General features: G+C 42.6%; 1 protein-coding gene across 5 annotated transcripts in view; it reads right to left on the reverse strand.

The window, feature by feature from the left end:
• The window catches only part of LOC115028501 (protein bicaudal D homolog 1-like), a 42,439-nt gene that overhangs the window by 12,102 nt on the left and 17,198 nt on the right, over positions 1 to 13,139 (reverse strand). For 3 of the 5 annotated variants that reach the window (XM_029462314.1, XM_029462316.1, XM_029462313.1), the window contains 8 exons: positions 11,569 to 11,781; positions 11,046 to 11,201; positions 6,983 to 7,287; positions 5,739 to 5,904; positions 3,116 to 3,631; positions 2,852 to 3,030; positions 2,002 to 2,392; positions 1,667 to 1,861 (listed from right to left, as the gene is read on the reverse strand). In XM_029462314.1, coding sequence (XP_029318174.1) covers positions 1,667 to 1,861; positions 2,002 to 2,392; positions 2,852 to 3,030; positions 3,116 to 3,631; positions 5,739 to 5,904; positions 6,983 to 7,287; positions 11,046 to 11,201; positions 11,569 to 11,781 — 2,121 coding nt within the window. The remainder of the gene's footprint in view (positions 1 to 1,666; positions 1,862 to 2,001; positions 2,393 to 2,851; positions 3,031 to 3,115; positions 3,632 to 5,738; positions 5,905 to 6,982; positions 7,288 to 11,045; positions 11,202 to 11,568; positions 11,782 to 13,139) is intronic. The other 2 variants (XM_029462317.1, XM_029462315.1) reach the window with 1 other exon arrangement.

Here is a 13,139-nt window from a genome sequence, read left to right on the forward strand (position 1 = left end):
GTGTAAGTCCACTGCTATATAGAACATAAATCTCACTTCTCTTAAATGTGCCACACCCAAATAGCAATGTATAGTGCAGTTGGTGCTTACAACTCTTCAAGTGAGTCTTTAGTACTCTGCACAGGAAATGAATCCTGTACAGGCTGAATCATTGTGGTAGTGCAATTGTCATTACAGTTTGCACTCTGTGTATATCCAAATCGGTACGGGAGTTCTGTTTTGTCCAATGACAGAGATCAGACTCAGTATATAATGTTAGCTGTATGTGCTGCATTGTATCACTGATGCACACATTCCTTGGGGAGAAGTCATATAAACAAGCAGTATAAACTAATAGAAGTAGGGGGAAGGGTTTGGGACAGCCACATTCTCAATCAACCGTATTGGTTGATGTGTCTCAGGGAAGGGTAGGCCAGTAAACGGACTATAAACTGCTGTACACATTTCCTAAAGGCATTGTTAAACACAGTAGTGGTGGCTGTTTTAGTATTATGAGTATTTCTTTAATTGCATATGTATCTGAAAAATGGATGAGGCTATCAACTGTATATGGATGGCATGATATATTTTTTTAACTGATAAAAACATATCTGGGATTTGTCTTTTTTGAATAAAGCAAATGTGCAAATCCCTGGTTTAGGCAGTAGATACATAGGAACAATATCCTATGACTTCATTGCAATGTTTTACTAATACATCCTTCATTTAGCAAGAATCTGTTTAGGAAGGAATCTAGGTCATGTTGACCAAAACATCATAATCAAGTCAACTGCAAGTAAAGACCATGCATGCATTTTCTCATGGGAGACGCTGATGTAACTCACAACCAATCAACCACCATATCATGTGTTTTTAACTCTTAGTCTGACAAGACTTCAGTGAATAAAATGTGTTAACATCGTTTGTCTATAGCTGGGTAATAACAATAACATTTTACAATTCATATTGTGGCAGAACTATATATATATTAAGTATATTTTTGCAATATTGCTGGATAATATTTAATGGCTGGGAAGTGTATCCGCACACAAGAGAAAATGTCCTTGTGTCATTCGAAGAAATTACCGTAGCTAATTTATAATAATAATAATAATAATAATAATAATAATAATAATAATAATAATAATAATAAATGTAATTTATATAGCGCTTTTCAAGACCTCAAAGCCGCTTTATAATAGTAGGGGAGGTGGGGGGAGGGGTTAGGACGAGGGAAGAAATGGAAGAAAGGGAAAAAGATAATAATAATAATAATAATAATAATAATAATAATAATAATAATAATAATAATAATAATAATAATAATAATAATACGGTTAACAGGGGCCTAGTTGAGAAGAGGTGCGTCTTGAGGCAGGACTGAAATATGGAGAGACTGAGAGTCACGGATGTCTTGGGGGAGGGAGTTAATTTATATTATACTTGTGCAGATTTTTAGGTTTACATTATTGCATTTCATGTCATATTCTGTTCGTAGGTGTGTGTACCTACCAGCAGTCACAAGAATTTGGTGCTACATTCATGACAGTTCATACAGGTTGTCTTTGGTCACTGAAGCTCTGACTATTGGACCAACAGTCATACCCTGGATTGTCACATCATTCACATTACATAGTATCATTATTACACTTGTCATTATTGTTCAGCTACACATCACATGTCTCACCTGTTTGTTAGCCCTGAGTACCAGTCTGAGTGTGGCTATCTGCTCTCTCTTGGTGCTTAGCAGTGACTTGAGCTTCAGGATCTCCTCCAAGCAGCTCTCCTTGTCCTTGTCCAGCAGAGGGGCCAGTTCCCTGGCTGCAGCTCTCTGTCTGGACAGCTGCAGAGACTTGTCTACTGCCCGCTGAAGGTGCTTTACCTAGGGGAGGAGAGTAGATAGGAGATGAGGACAAGAGGAGATATGAGAATACAAGGAAGAAAAGTTTAAAAGGGAGAGAAAAAAGAAAGAAGAAAAGAGAAAGGGATTTCCACTGACACGGCATGTGAACACTGTTCTACCTGCTCTCTGATGATGGCGTTGAGGTTGTAGATATTCATGGGCTCCCTGCGCAGCTCACCAGCTGGCTCCAGGGCAGGCGATGAAGATGAGGACGATGATGAAGAGGCACTGATGCTAGGTGAGCGGGTCGGAGGTGTGCAAGGCGGCAGGCTCTGCTCAGATGGCACCTGGAGGCCCTCCTTTTCCCCCTCCTTCTCCTCTCTCCCCCCCTCCCCAGACAAAGGCTGCTTGGATGGAGACTGCGATGGGCTCCGCGACTCCCCAGGAGTCAAGTTTGTCGAAGCGACAGCGGCCAGCCGCCTGGCCAGGCGTGGTGTGAGGAGAACTTTGCTGTTGTCTGAAGACATGGCTTTAAGACTGGCACTGAGGCTCCGGAGCCCTCTGCCTTGTCTAAAAGAAAAACAGAGAGAATTAGGTTTTTTAGCCTGTTAAACCTTTATGTTGGTTTAAGTTTAGCTACAACAGGAGGTCCTAAATGCAGCTTTTGTAGAAGTGTTTGCAAAAACGTTCATGTGGAAAAAGTTCAGGACGCTAAAGACTTTACAGACGACTCAAAAGAGGGTAGGAGAGGATTTGCTCTGGCAGAGGATAACTGCAAACTCTAAATGAGGGTGTAGTTGGGAAACATTTCCACTTTGAGAAAGGAAGTCCTGAGTCCAAGCGACACACCCTTCATAGAGAATACTTGCCAATCTCTCTGAATTTAGATCTCATGGGTGCATTCATTTTTCAAGTGGCCCTCCCTCTAATGCATGGTCCACAAGTTGGGCCTCAATCACTGTAACTTTAAGAAATCTTGATCCACCCTTTGATGCTGCATGTGTTCTGCTAATAAAATAACAGTCAAACCTGTAGTAGTCCAGCATGACGCGGTTGGGCGTCTCATTGTTGCACAGACAGACGTGGTGGTAGAGCTGGGCAAGCTCCTCGCTCAGCATCACCAACTCATCCTGGGCTGCGTTCAACGCACCCTGACTCTCATAGGCTGCTGACTGAGCTGTCTGCAACTCCAACTCTAGGCTAGAAATCTGAGAAAAGAGGAAAGGAAATCCTATACCTCTGTAACTATCTGTCATTCAATTCAAACAGACGCAGTCAGTATGGCATGGTTACCTTCTCACGTCGCTCCCGGCAGCTTTTCTCTAATGAGGCGACCTGCCTCTCCAGCTTCTGGAGCTGAATGCTTCGCCTTGGCTTCTCCTCCGCTGCTCCCTCTACACACTGAGCCAATCTGTCACGGAGAGCTTTCACCTCTGCCTTGAGCTCCACCACCTCTGTCACAGCCACACGGTACTTGCACTGCAGGATCTCCAGACCTGGCGTCTGATATGAAAATACCTGACTTTTGTTCAGTGTCAAACTCCTATCCTCCTCAGATACTCCTTCCTCTTCAGTCTCCTCCTCATCTCTGTCCAGCTCCATCAGGGCCTCAGGGTCAAGCTCATATGTGGCACTAGTATGGGCTTCCTGGTTAAGGTCGGCCTTTCGATGCAGGCGGTGGAGGACAGTGACTTTCTGACTAAGGCGGAAGGCCTTCTCATGCTGCTCGTTCAGTGCCCCCTGGGTGTGTTGAAGCTGACTCTCAGACTCTTGCAGACGGGTCATCAGTGATACTTTCTCACATTCAACCTGAAGAGAGCAGCAGCAAGATTAGGGAAAACACAGCATATGGTATGATCTCAGAAGTTGCCAAACCTTTTTTACAGGCTCATGCCTATTTAACACATCAAATTTAGAGTTAGGCAAAGGCAAGGTTCGATAACAGGATGTTTGCATTGACTTCCCCACTTACTGTCAATGAGAAATCTGGTGCTGGGACTGGGTCTGTATCAAATATCTGCTAATGTGAGCAGTTCATAGGAGGAGGAAAAGAGAAGACCTTTGAAGTGGCAACCACAAAGATGATAAAGCCTTCAGCTTTTTTGTACAGCTTACGTCAAAGTCAGTTTTGGTTCAATATAGCCAAAGCTGTTGAGGCTAACAACCCCTTAAAATATGTCATCACTACCAGCAAAGATACATTATCTTATGTTCGTTAAGAGACGAATGTGCCAGAATGGGAAAGATAAGGAAAATATCTTTATTTAAAGATCAGGGTTTGGTTTTTTTTGTGCAATGTTTTGATGAGTGGGTCCCCGATTTCATTTGTATATTGTGAACTACAAGTTCTTGCACAGAAACCATGATGACACAATACGACATACCTGATCAACTGTTACTGTAGCGACAGTAACGCATGAAGAAAAAACGGAAAAAAACAGGGTGGTATAAATGGAGACAAAGTGGGTTTCAAATGAGGTAAAGATAATTGTGTCTGTATTTAAGAAAACTCCACAGGGTACCTTTAATATTGTCTGCAAAATGCAATAATGTAGAGCATAGGTCTTCAACAGGGGGTCCGCGGAGTTACCGCAGGGGGGTCGCACAATTGTTTGTAGATAAAGCAAATATTTGTTTATACGGTTTTTTTTGCACATTCACATCCCCCACCCCTTAAAAATCTTGTGTAGTGTGCATTATTATTTTCATACATTAGGAGTAGTTGTAGTACTACAAGTATGGTTGCAATTTATCTGAATCCATCATTTGAGCTCCTTCCAACATTTACATACATACACAGACTTTAGTGTCAAGAAATGCAGCTTCATCACTCATTTGAGCACCTCCACAACCAGACCTAAACTGGAACACACTCAACCATAAAAACTGCATAATAACACACGAAGATATATAGTACTACACATTTTCTTATTAAAGTAAATATTTAAAGTTCCATCAGTTTGAAAGAAACAATGTCGTAGCACAAAAGTGGATTCATTAACATTTTAAAAGAGCAGCTTAGACAGCAGCAGAAACAACGATGAAACCCACCCATCTTCTGGGGAGTGGCCGATAGTGTAGTGTGTCAGCTGAGATATATAATTAAGCTCTTCCTGCAGCTCAGCCTATCAGCAAAGCAGCAGGGAGCAGGAATGGATGGGATTACACCTACAGGAACTGAAGCAGATGCACACATGTATGGATGAATGTATACACACAATATACAGCTTCATCGTGATCTGAGCATGGTCTTAATTGGTTAGTAATTGGTTGTAGGCTTTAAGAAATGCCCTGAGAGTTTGGGAACAAATGAGAGAAAGACGAATGAATGTGTGACTGTGTGTGAGAGAATGAGACACACACTCACAGAAGGTGTGATGGAATGTTGGAACACTGCATGCCTGACATTACAGGAACAGTTCAACATTTTAGGAAATAAGCTAATTATCATTCTTGGCCCCTTGTCGACAAATATCTAACTGGCAGTTAGAAACCTGGGGGGATGCTTAGACAGTGATCTCTCATTTGACAAACAAGTCATAAGAGTCATTCAAACATGCTTCCTCCAACTGAGGAGCATCTCTAAAATCAGCTTTTTCCACTGTTGAAAAGTCAGTTAGAGTTTTTGAATTTTAGATTGCTGGCTGTTCCCAATTCCCTGCTTAAGACTAAAGGTGACCAGGCTTGTGCAGTGAGGGCTCCTTAGCTCTGTAATTTGCAGATCTGAGACTCGCAGAATCAGTGGCATCTTTTAAATCACTCCTTAAAATGTAGTACTCAGTAATTGGTACATCATCAGTATGTTGTTTGTTCCACTCTTTCGTACTGTGCTCGTGCTCTTATTTTCAAAAAGTTCCTAATGCTGATTTTCTTCAAGAAAATAATATGTACATGGTTGATCAGAGAGCAGACTCACCGTCATCAGCTGCTGCTTGAGCTTCTGGATCTCTGTCAGGTTCATCTCGTTGAAGAGGTCTGATGTCACCGCACCCTCAGCTTTCCGACCCGGGCCTCGGCACTCTCCATTAGCTCTGGGCACCAACCCTGCACCTGTCCCTGCACCCTGGAGGTGGCCATTACACCTGACAGATCAGAGTACCACTTCTTTAAAGATTCACTTTGCTTCCCACATGACAAATATAGACAATTAGAGATATTTATAACCAGCACAATAAAGTCCAAGAGTGCAGGTCAATACTTAATACAAGTAGGCCACCTTTTTACAAAATGTTCAGAGATATTAATGTCAACAAATCTGTAGAGTCAAACCAACACTGAATGTGTCTACAAACAAGTATTGTGTGTGTATCAAGGCCTGGTATATCTTATTCCTCTGTGACATAAAGCTCCATTGTTGTTCAAAAACTATTTTAAAAAACTGATCGTTGAACCACACTTTTGCACTGGGGGACATGTTCGTTGTTCATTCCATGAACAAACACACTGTAGTTTATTTTTACTTAATTCCACATACACCGCTGCAACAAATACTCACACCAGAGCACCAAATGTGGATTAATACGCAGCTGAAAGTAGTCCCCAATAAATACATTATTTCTTCCTATTTGAATAACGTTTGATAAAAACTACAGTGGTCAGCTGTTTCAAGAAATAACTGGGGGATCATTTCATTTTTTTTTTTATGAAATTATATATTCGTGAGATGTAATTTAAGATATACATCTTAAGTAGGAATTAATAGTCTTGGAGCTAATAACCACATACATGTTTGTTAAAGTTAGCAAAAATACAGAATATTGCTAGCCTTATCCTTTTATGTTAGTGAAACATGCGTTAACTGGTTCAATATTTCATTAAAACCACCATCTTTCCTTAAATTTAACGGTGTTTTACAAACACTGTTAAGCAGGTGGATATACAAGATACAAAACCTGATTACTGGTGACGAAGTAGTTAGCATTTTATGCCCAACCATCCAACAAGCTCATCTTCCTATGACAATTTTGGAAAAATGTTGTCAGTGTATATTATCCATGCACCAATAGCTTTTCCTCCGTAATATATTTGGCAAAGCAAATATGTAGGATACAATGAATTTATAAGACAGGGTTTACTTTTTGCAAGTTACACTCTAGTGATCACTGACAATCTAAATATAAAAATTTCTTTCCACATAAGTTTCATATGTGCAATATCCACCTTGTTGGCTCTTCTGCGTTTGGGGAGAGCAGAGTTGTTGGGGTGGCGGTGCCACTGGGTGGGGCAGAGGTGAATGTCAGGTGGGCACTGCCGGTGTAGGCCACATCACACATGCTGAGGTGGTGGACCAGCTCCTTGCGCAGGTGGTTCTTCTGCTCACGTTCGCTCTTCAGAGACTCCAGCGACTCCTCCAGCTGGGCGTCTGAGATGTCCTTCAAACGCAGCGCGTCCTGTAACTGGCTGTTGAGGAGCTCTGTCTCCTCCTCCAGGACCTTGATCTCATGCTTTAGGCCTTCATACTCCACCTAAACCAGGGGTGGAGCAACAGAAATATTAATGGGATGAAATCAAGAGATAGGCTAGCCAATGTACTGTACCACTATGTGGGTAGTAGTGAATCCAGAAGTTGTGTTCACATCCACATAAATAGGCAAAATGTATTTTCTTCCTCATATAACATTTTCAAAGCAGATTTTTTTAATACTTTAAACTGGGCATAGTTGCAAACTTGCAGTCTTCTTTTTCTTTCACTTTGATGGTCCTACAGTGCGTTTCTTTACACATTGCAACAGCAAACTGTCGCTCAGCAGAATAGATTTAAAACCAACAGAACAGCCACCCATTCATAAAGACATTGCTCCAAAGAGCAGAGACTGTAAAGATGTTTCTTAACTCTCCTGTTACCATTCCATTTACTAACAACTGTTATCCTTGGAGTTAATTTGACCCCAGCAATTTAAACCTTTAGAAAATGATTGTAATTACAATTATTACCCAACTCACCCAGGCGTAATGTGAAAACATTATCACATGTAATTTTATTCTGGGACTTTCACTCCTTCAGCCATGTCTGGTATCACCCTCATGCCCTGATTCTCTTCAGGTGCTCCCCCAGGGTGTTTCCCAGTGTGCAACTGCATATTCCATGCATAGCTGGACTGTACATCACATGATGTCCATATTTTGATATTTGTCCGGTTTGTTTGGTATGTATTGTCTGAAGGGACATTGGCCATGAAATACCACCATTCCAAAACCTTTGTTTAGAGGTCATTTTCAATTGAGAGAGGGCATAAAGAGAGAGCACACAGAGCACCTGTCCAACATCCCTGAAAATAGCCCTCCGCTCGTACTTCTCGGTGACTTCAACATCCAGTCAGAGAAGTCAACAGACTTAATATCTCTCCTATCTTCTTTTGCTCTCTCCCTGTCTCCGTCCCCTCCTACTCACAAAGCTGGTAACCACCTCGACCTCATATTCACCAGAAACTGGTCTACCTCAAACCTCTCTGTAACACCGCTTCACATCTCTGATCACTTTTTCATATCCTACTCTCTCCCCCTCTCCCAAACTAACAAACGTATCTCCCCGAAAGCTGTACCCCTCTGCCGTAACCTCCGCTCCCTCTCTCCCTCTTCTCTTGCCTCAGCTGTCCTCTCGGCCCTTCCTTCTCCTGACTCCTTCTCACTTATGGTTGCCAACTCTGCCACAGACACTCTCCTCTCGACCCTGTCCTCCTCTCTGGACTCCCTCTGTCCTCTCACCTTGCAGTAGGTTCGCCAGACCCACCCATTCTTTCTCCACTCTCTCTTCAAATTAAGTTCTATCTCTCATTACCTCTGCCCGTCCTACCACCTGTCCTCTGGACCCTATCCCCTCTCACCTTCTCCAGTCTATTGCTCCTGACCTCCTTCCTTTTCTTACTCATCTCATCAACACCGACTTAACATCTGGTTGCTTTCCTAACAATCTTAAGGAGGCAAGAGTGAACCCTCTCTTAAAGAAACCCTCACTCGATCCTTCTGAAGTCAACAACTACAGAACTGTCTCTCTTCTTTATTTTCTTTCCAAAACACTTGAGCGTGCAGTCTTTAATCAAATCTCGTCTTACCTTCACCAGAACAACCTTCTTGATCCGCACCAATCTGGTTTCAAGGCAGGCCACTCAACTGAGACTGCCCTCCTCGCTGTCACTGAGGAACTCCGCGCTGCTAGAGCAGCCTCCCTCTCCTCAGTTGTCATCCTTCTGGACCTCTCTGCTGCGTTTGACACAGTGAACCACCAGATCCTCCTCAACACCCTCCAAGAACTGGGAGTCTCAGGCTCTGCTTTCTCCCTGCTCAAATCCTACCTAAAGGACCACACCTACAGGGTATCTTGGAGAGGGGCTATGTCAGACCCCTATGTTGGACCCCTGTCAACTAACCACCGGGGTACCTCAGGGCTCCGTCCTGGGGCCTCTCCTCTTTTCACTGTACACCAACTCAATTGGCTCTGTCATTCACTCTCATGGTTTCTCCTACCACAGCTACACAGATGACACTCAACTGATCCTGTCCTTTCCCAGATCTGAAACCCAGGTGGAGGCAAGACCGAGCTCCTTTTCCTTCCAGGTAAGGGCTCTCCCATCCAAGACCTTACCATCAACATCGGCACCTCTGTTGTTTCCCCGACTCTGACTGCAAGGAATCTGGGTGTGACGCTGGACAACCAACTGTCCTTCGGTCCCAACATCGCTGCAACAACCCCTTCCTGCAGATACACTCTGTACAACATCAGGAGGATACGTAACCTACTGACTCAGAAGGCGACGCAGGTTCTTGTTCAGGCTCTAGTCATCTCACGCCTTGACTACTGCAACTCCTTCCTTGCTGGACTGTCTGCATGTGCCATTCGACCTCTACAGCTGATCCAGAATGCAGCAGCCCGACTGGTCTTCAATCTACCCAAGTTCTCCCACACTACATCGCTTCTCCGCTCCCTTCACTGGCTACCAGTGGTGGCCCGAATCTGCTTCAAGGCTTTGGTGCTGGCCTACCGTGCTGTGAATGGATCAGCCCCTTCCTACATCCAGGCCATGGTCGAACCATACACCTCAGCGTGTTCACTTCGCTCTGCGTCGACCAATCGGCTCGCCACTCCCTCACTACGAGTGGGACCCAGATTCCCCTCAAACAAAACCCGCCTGTTTGCTATCCTGGCTTCAAAATGGTGGAACGACCTCCCCATTGATGTCAGGTCAGCAGACAGTCTTCACACGTTCCGTCGCAGACTGAAAACTCACCTGTTTCGATTGCACCTTAGCGAATGAAGAAAACAAAATAACTGTTCTTTGTATGTTACACTTATATTGGTTTGGCTTGTTTATAGCTAATAGTTTAGTTTGTATTCTATTGTTTCTGAATGTTGCACTTATGTTGCAAACTGGCTTATTTGAAGACAGTGTTCACTTAAACGATTGTACCTATTTGAAGCTATTGTACTTACAAGATTCTTACTGTTCGGAGTTGTATCCCCATGATTGTTTGCACTTTTTGTACGTCGCTTTGGACAAAAGCGTCAGCTAAATGAACTGTAATGTAATGTAAGCACCAATATAAATGGTTTGGAAGGCTGCAGTATAAACTTTTGTATGTTTGTTTTACTATCTGAACTATCAATGTCCTCACAGGAACTATATTTACCCTCCTCAACGGTCTAGGAAATATCAGGGGTTCTCACAATAGTACAGGTAATGTTATGGCAGGTGAGGGCCCTAAAGATTATAAAATTGCATGTGATAGTGACCTCAATATCAGCCAAAAATAATGTCAACAAATTATTGTAAATTCTTCACATTTCTTACATGTTTTATACAGTAAAAATGGCCAGGGATCAAATTGACCCTAAGGAACACTGTTGCGTACAAAATGCATACTGGACATTGAAAATATATGTTGTATGGTAAGTTTATGTTTGTCCCCATTCAATTAGGAAAAATCATTAAATATAAGCAAAGCAAACAATGTGAAGTACTTATTTAGAAATGTTAAACATTGAATGGGGTCAAATTGACCTCAAGGATAACAGGAGGGTTAAATAACATGAAGATGAGAGGACAACAATATTGTGGGGGAGCACTAAAACCTCTGTAATACTGTTAGAATAAAAATGTCCATATTGGAAAAACTAAAGAATTCTGCACAAATTCTTCACAAAAACCTTCTTACTTGGTTTCTTCTGATTCAGTCTCGGTTGCAGGGTCATAATTTGCATGTCCATGTGTGTGTGATCCATCTGTACCTGATTCTGTTTGAGTGTTGACACCAGTTTCTGCAGAGTGATGTTCTCCTCCTCCAGCTCAGTGTAGTCCTGGAGCAGCCTTGACTCTCGAAACTTGTACTCCCTGATCTCCTCTCGCATCCGGCTGCGCTGCAGCTCCAACATCTCATTACTCTGCTGAGACAGTTCAGGGAAACAGAGCTGGAGCTGCATGCTGTTTATGACACAGATAACCCAAGAAAATGACTGAAATCAGCATGGAAGCGACTAGGCTTTACATGACAGAATTGTTGAAAGAGAGTGAGGATGGAACTCTTTCAATGCATGAAGTAAGCTAAAACTGAGTACATCTTTACCATTTCCTGTTTGTTTCCCAAAAGAATCGCTCTTGTTATGGCAAGTGTTATATAGGCCCTATCTGAGTGAGGGAAAAATGTCACAAAATCATATTTCACAAAGTGAAAAGTCTAGATTTCAAACTTGTTACATGATGGTACCCTGATTGAATGATATGATATCCGTAACCCTACGCGCTGTACTGTACCTCCCTCAGCTCCAGCAGCAGTGTGCTCAGGTGTTCGTTGTCGGCCTGAGCGTTGGAGGCGGTGGCCCGGCTGTGCTTGAGTGCTGACTGGAGCTCCAGGAGGCGGCCCATGTAGTAGGCCTCCTTGCTGGCAGACTCCTGCAGCAGAGTCTCCTCGTTGGTCTCCCCATCTTCTGCCACCTTACGCTGGGTGGAGTAGGCGTGGCCAAATGCCTGGAACATGGCAGGGGAGGAAAAGATGTCATGGACATGATTAGCATAATTGTTTAACATTTCTGCTTGAATAAAGGGTATGAATACTCAGAGATTATATGCTGATCATAAAATATCAGAGTTTAACAGCCAGCCAACAAAACAAAAAAATCGATGTCCAATCTTTATTGTGACAAATCCACTATGTTTGCTGATTTTTACTGATTTTTTGTATTTGTTAGTGGAACAATTAATGCAAGTTCAAACCTCTGTGACGACACATGACCAAATAAAGTGAAAAAAGAAACGTCATTTCACAGTGTAGTAGTATGTCAATTTTAACCCATGATGGTATGGTTTGTGTTTCAAAATGACCCAGGAAATGTGAAAAACTCTATCACAAACAAATGTACTGATGCATCTGATGTAAGCATCTGTATGCAGTGCAATGCAACGTTTGATCAATAGGTATTCCAGTGCATAAACATGCAGTCAGGTTTTCATCTAAATGTATAACATGAAGATTGCTTTTTCATTGATTTCAAAGCATCTCTCCTACATCTATGGTACAAAAGTTTATAGAATCAACAACTTGGAATATGTTGCAAAGTTCATAGTTAGTGACAGCTGAAGATGCAGCTCTATAAGTGTGACAGGATGTAGCTGAGGTCCAATATGTAAAGAGAGATGAGTCAACGTCAGAGGCCTCATAACCACTGAGCTGCTCCACAGAAGCAGAACACACCCTGCAACACTGGACACTGAGGGAAGAAAAATATTGAACTAAAAATCAATGAGAGGGCCCACGCTAGGCTGAACTTAAAGTGTAGAGAGATGGAGGGAGAGAATATGTGGGAAAGTCTCTCTCTCTCCCCTTTTAATCCCTTCCTCTTGTTTTATGTGTTGGCTCAGAGTTAAATCCAGTCAATGTGGGATTTTGTTTATAGGCGTAACTGCAGGAATCCCTGTGCATAGGCAAAATGTATTTCTGTGCATTTTCCCACAAGAGGAAGACTTTATGTACAGTTTAACAGAGTCAGCTGGGACCTGAACACCTAGAGCGTTTCTCTGTGACTGCTCACTGAGCCAGTGATACGTTTAACACTGCACACATATTGGTGGGGTGTGTTTAATCAAGACATTAATGAGCCTCCACTAAAAACTTTTACACACACAAACTTTTCCAACAAATAATGTTTATATGCAAATAGGAATTTTTGGGTCAACGTTCAAGAAGAAGTTTGACAGGTGAATGGGCGTGTAACTGTGTGCTGGTGTTAGTGGTAGAGTATGTTTCTGACATTTAAAAAAAAATATGAACATGAATCTTTTCCTGAAGTTGCTACACACCGATATTGTGTGACAAAATAGACTAAAAA

Source organism: Cottoperca gobio, chromosome 23 (genome assembly GCF_900634415.1).
Source record: "Cottoperca gobio chromosome 23, fCotGob3.1, whole genome shotgun sequence".
In the NCBI taxonomy this organism is placed as follows: Eukaryota; Metazoa; Chordata; class Actinopteri; order Perciformes; family Bovichtidae; genus Cottoperca; species Cottoperca gobio.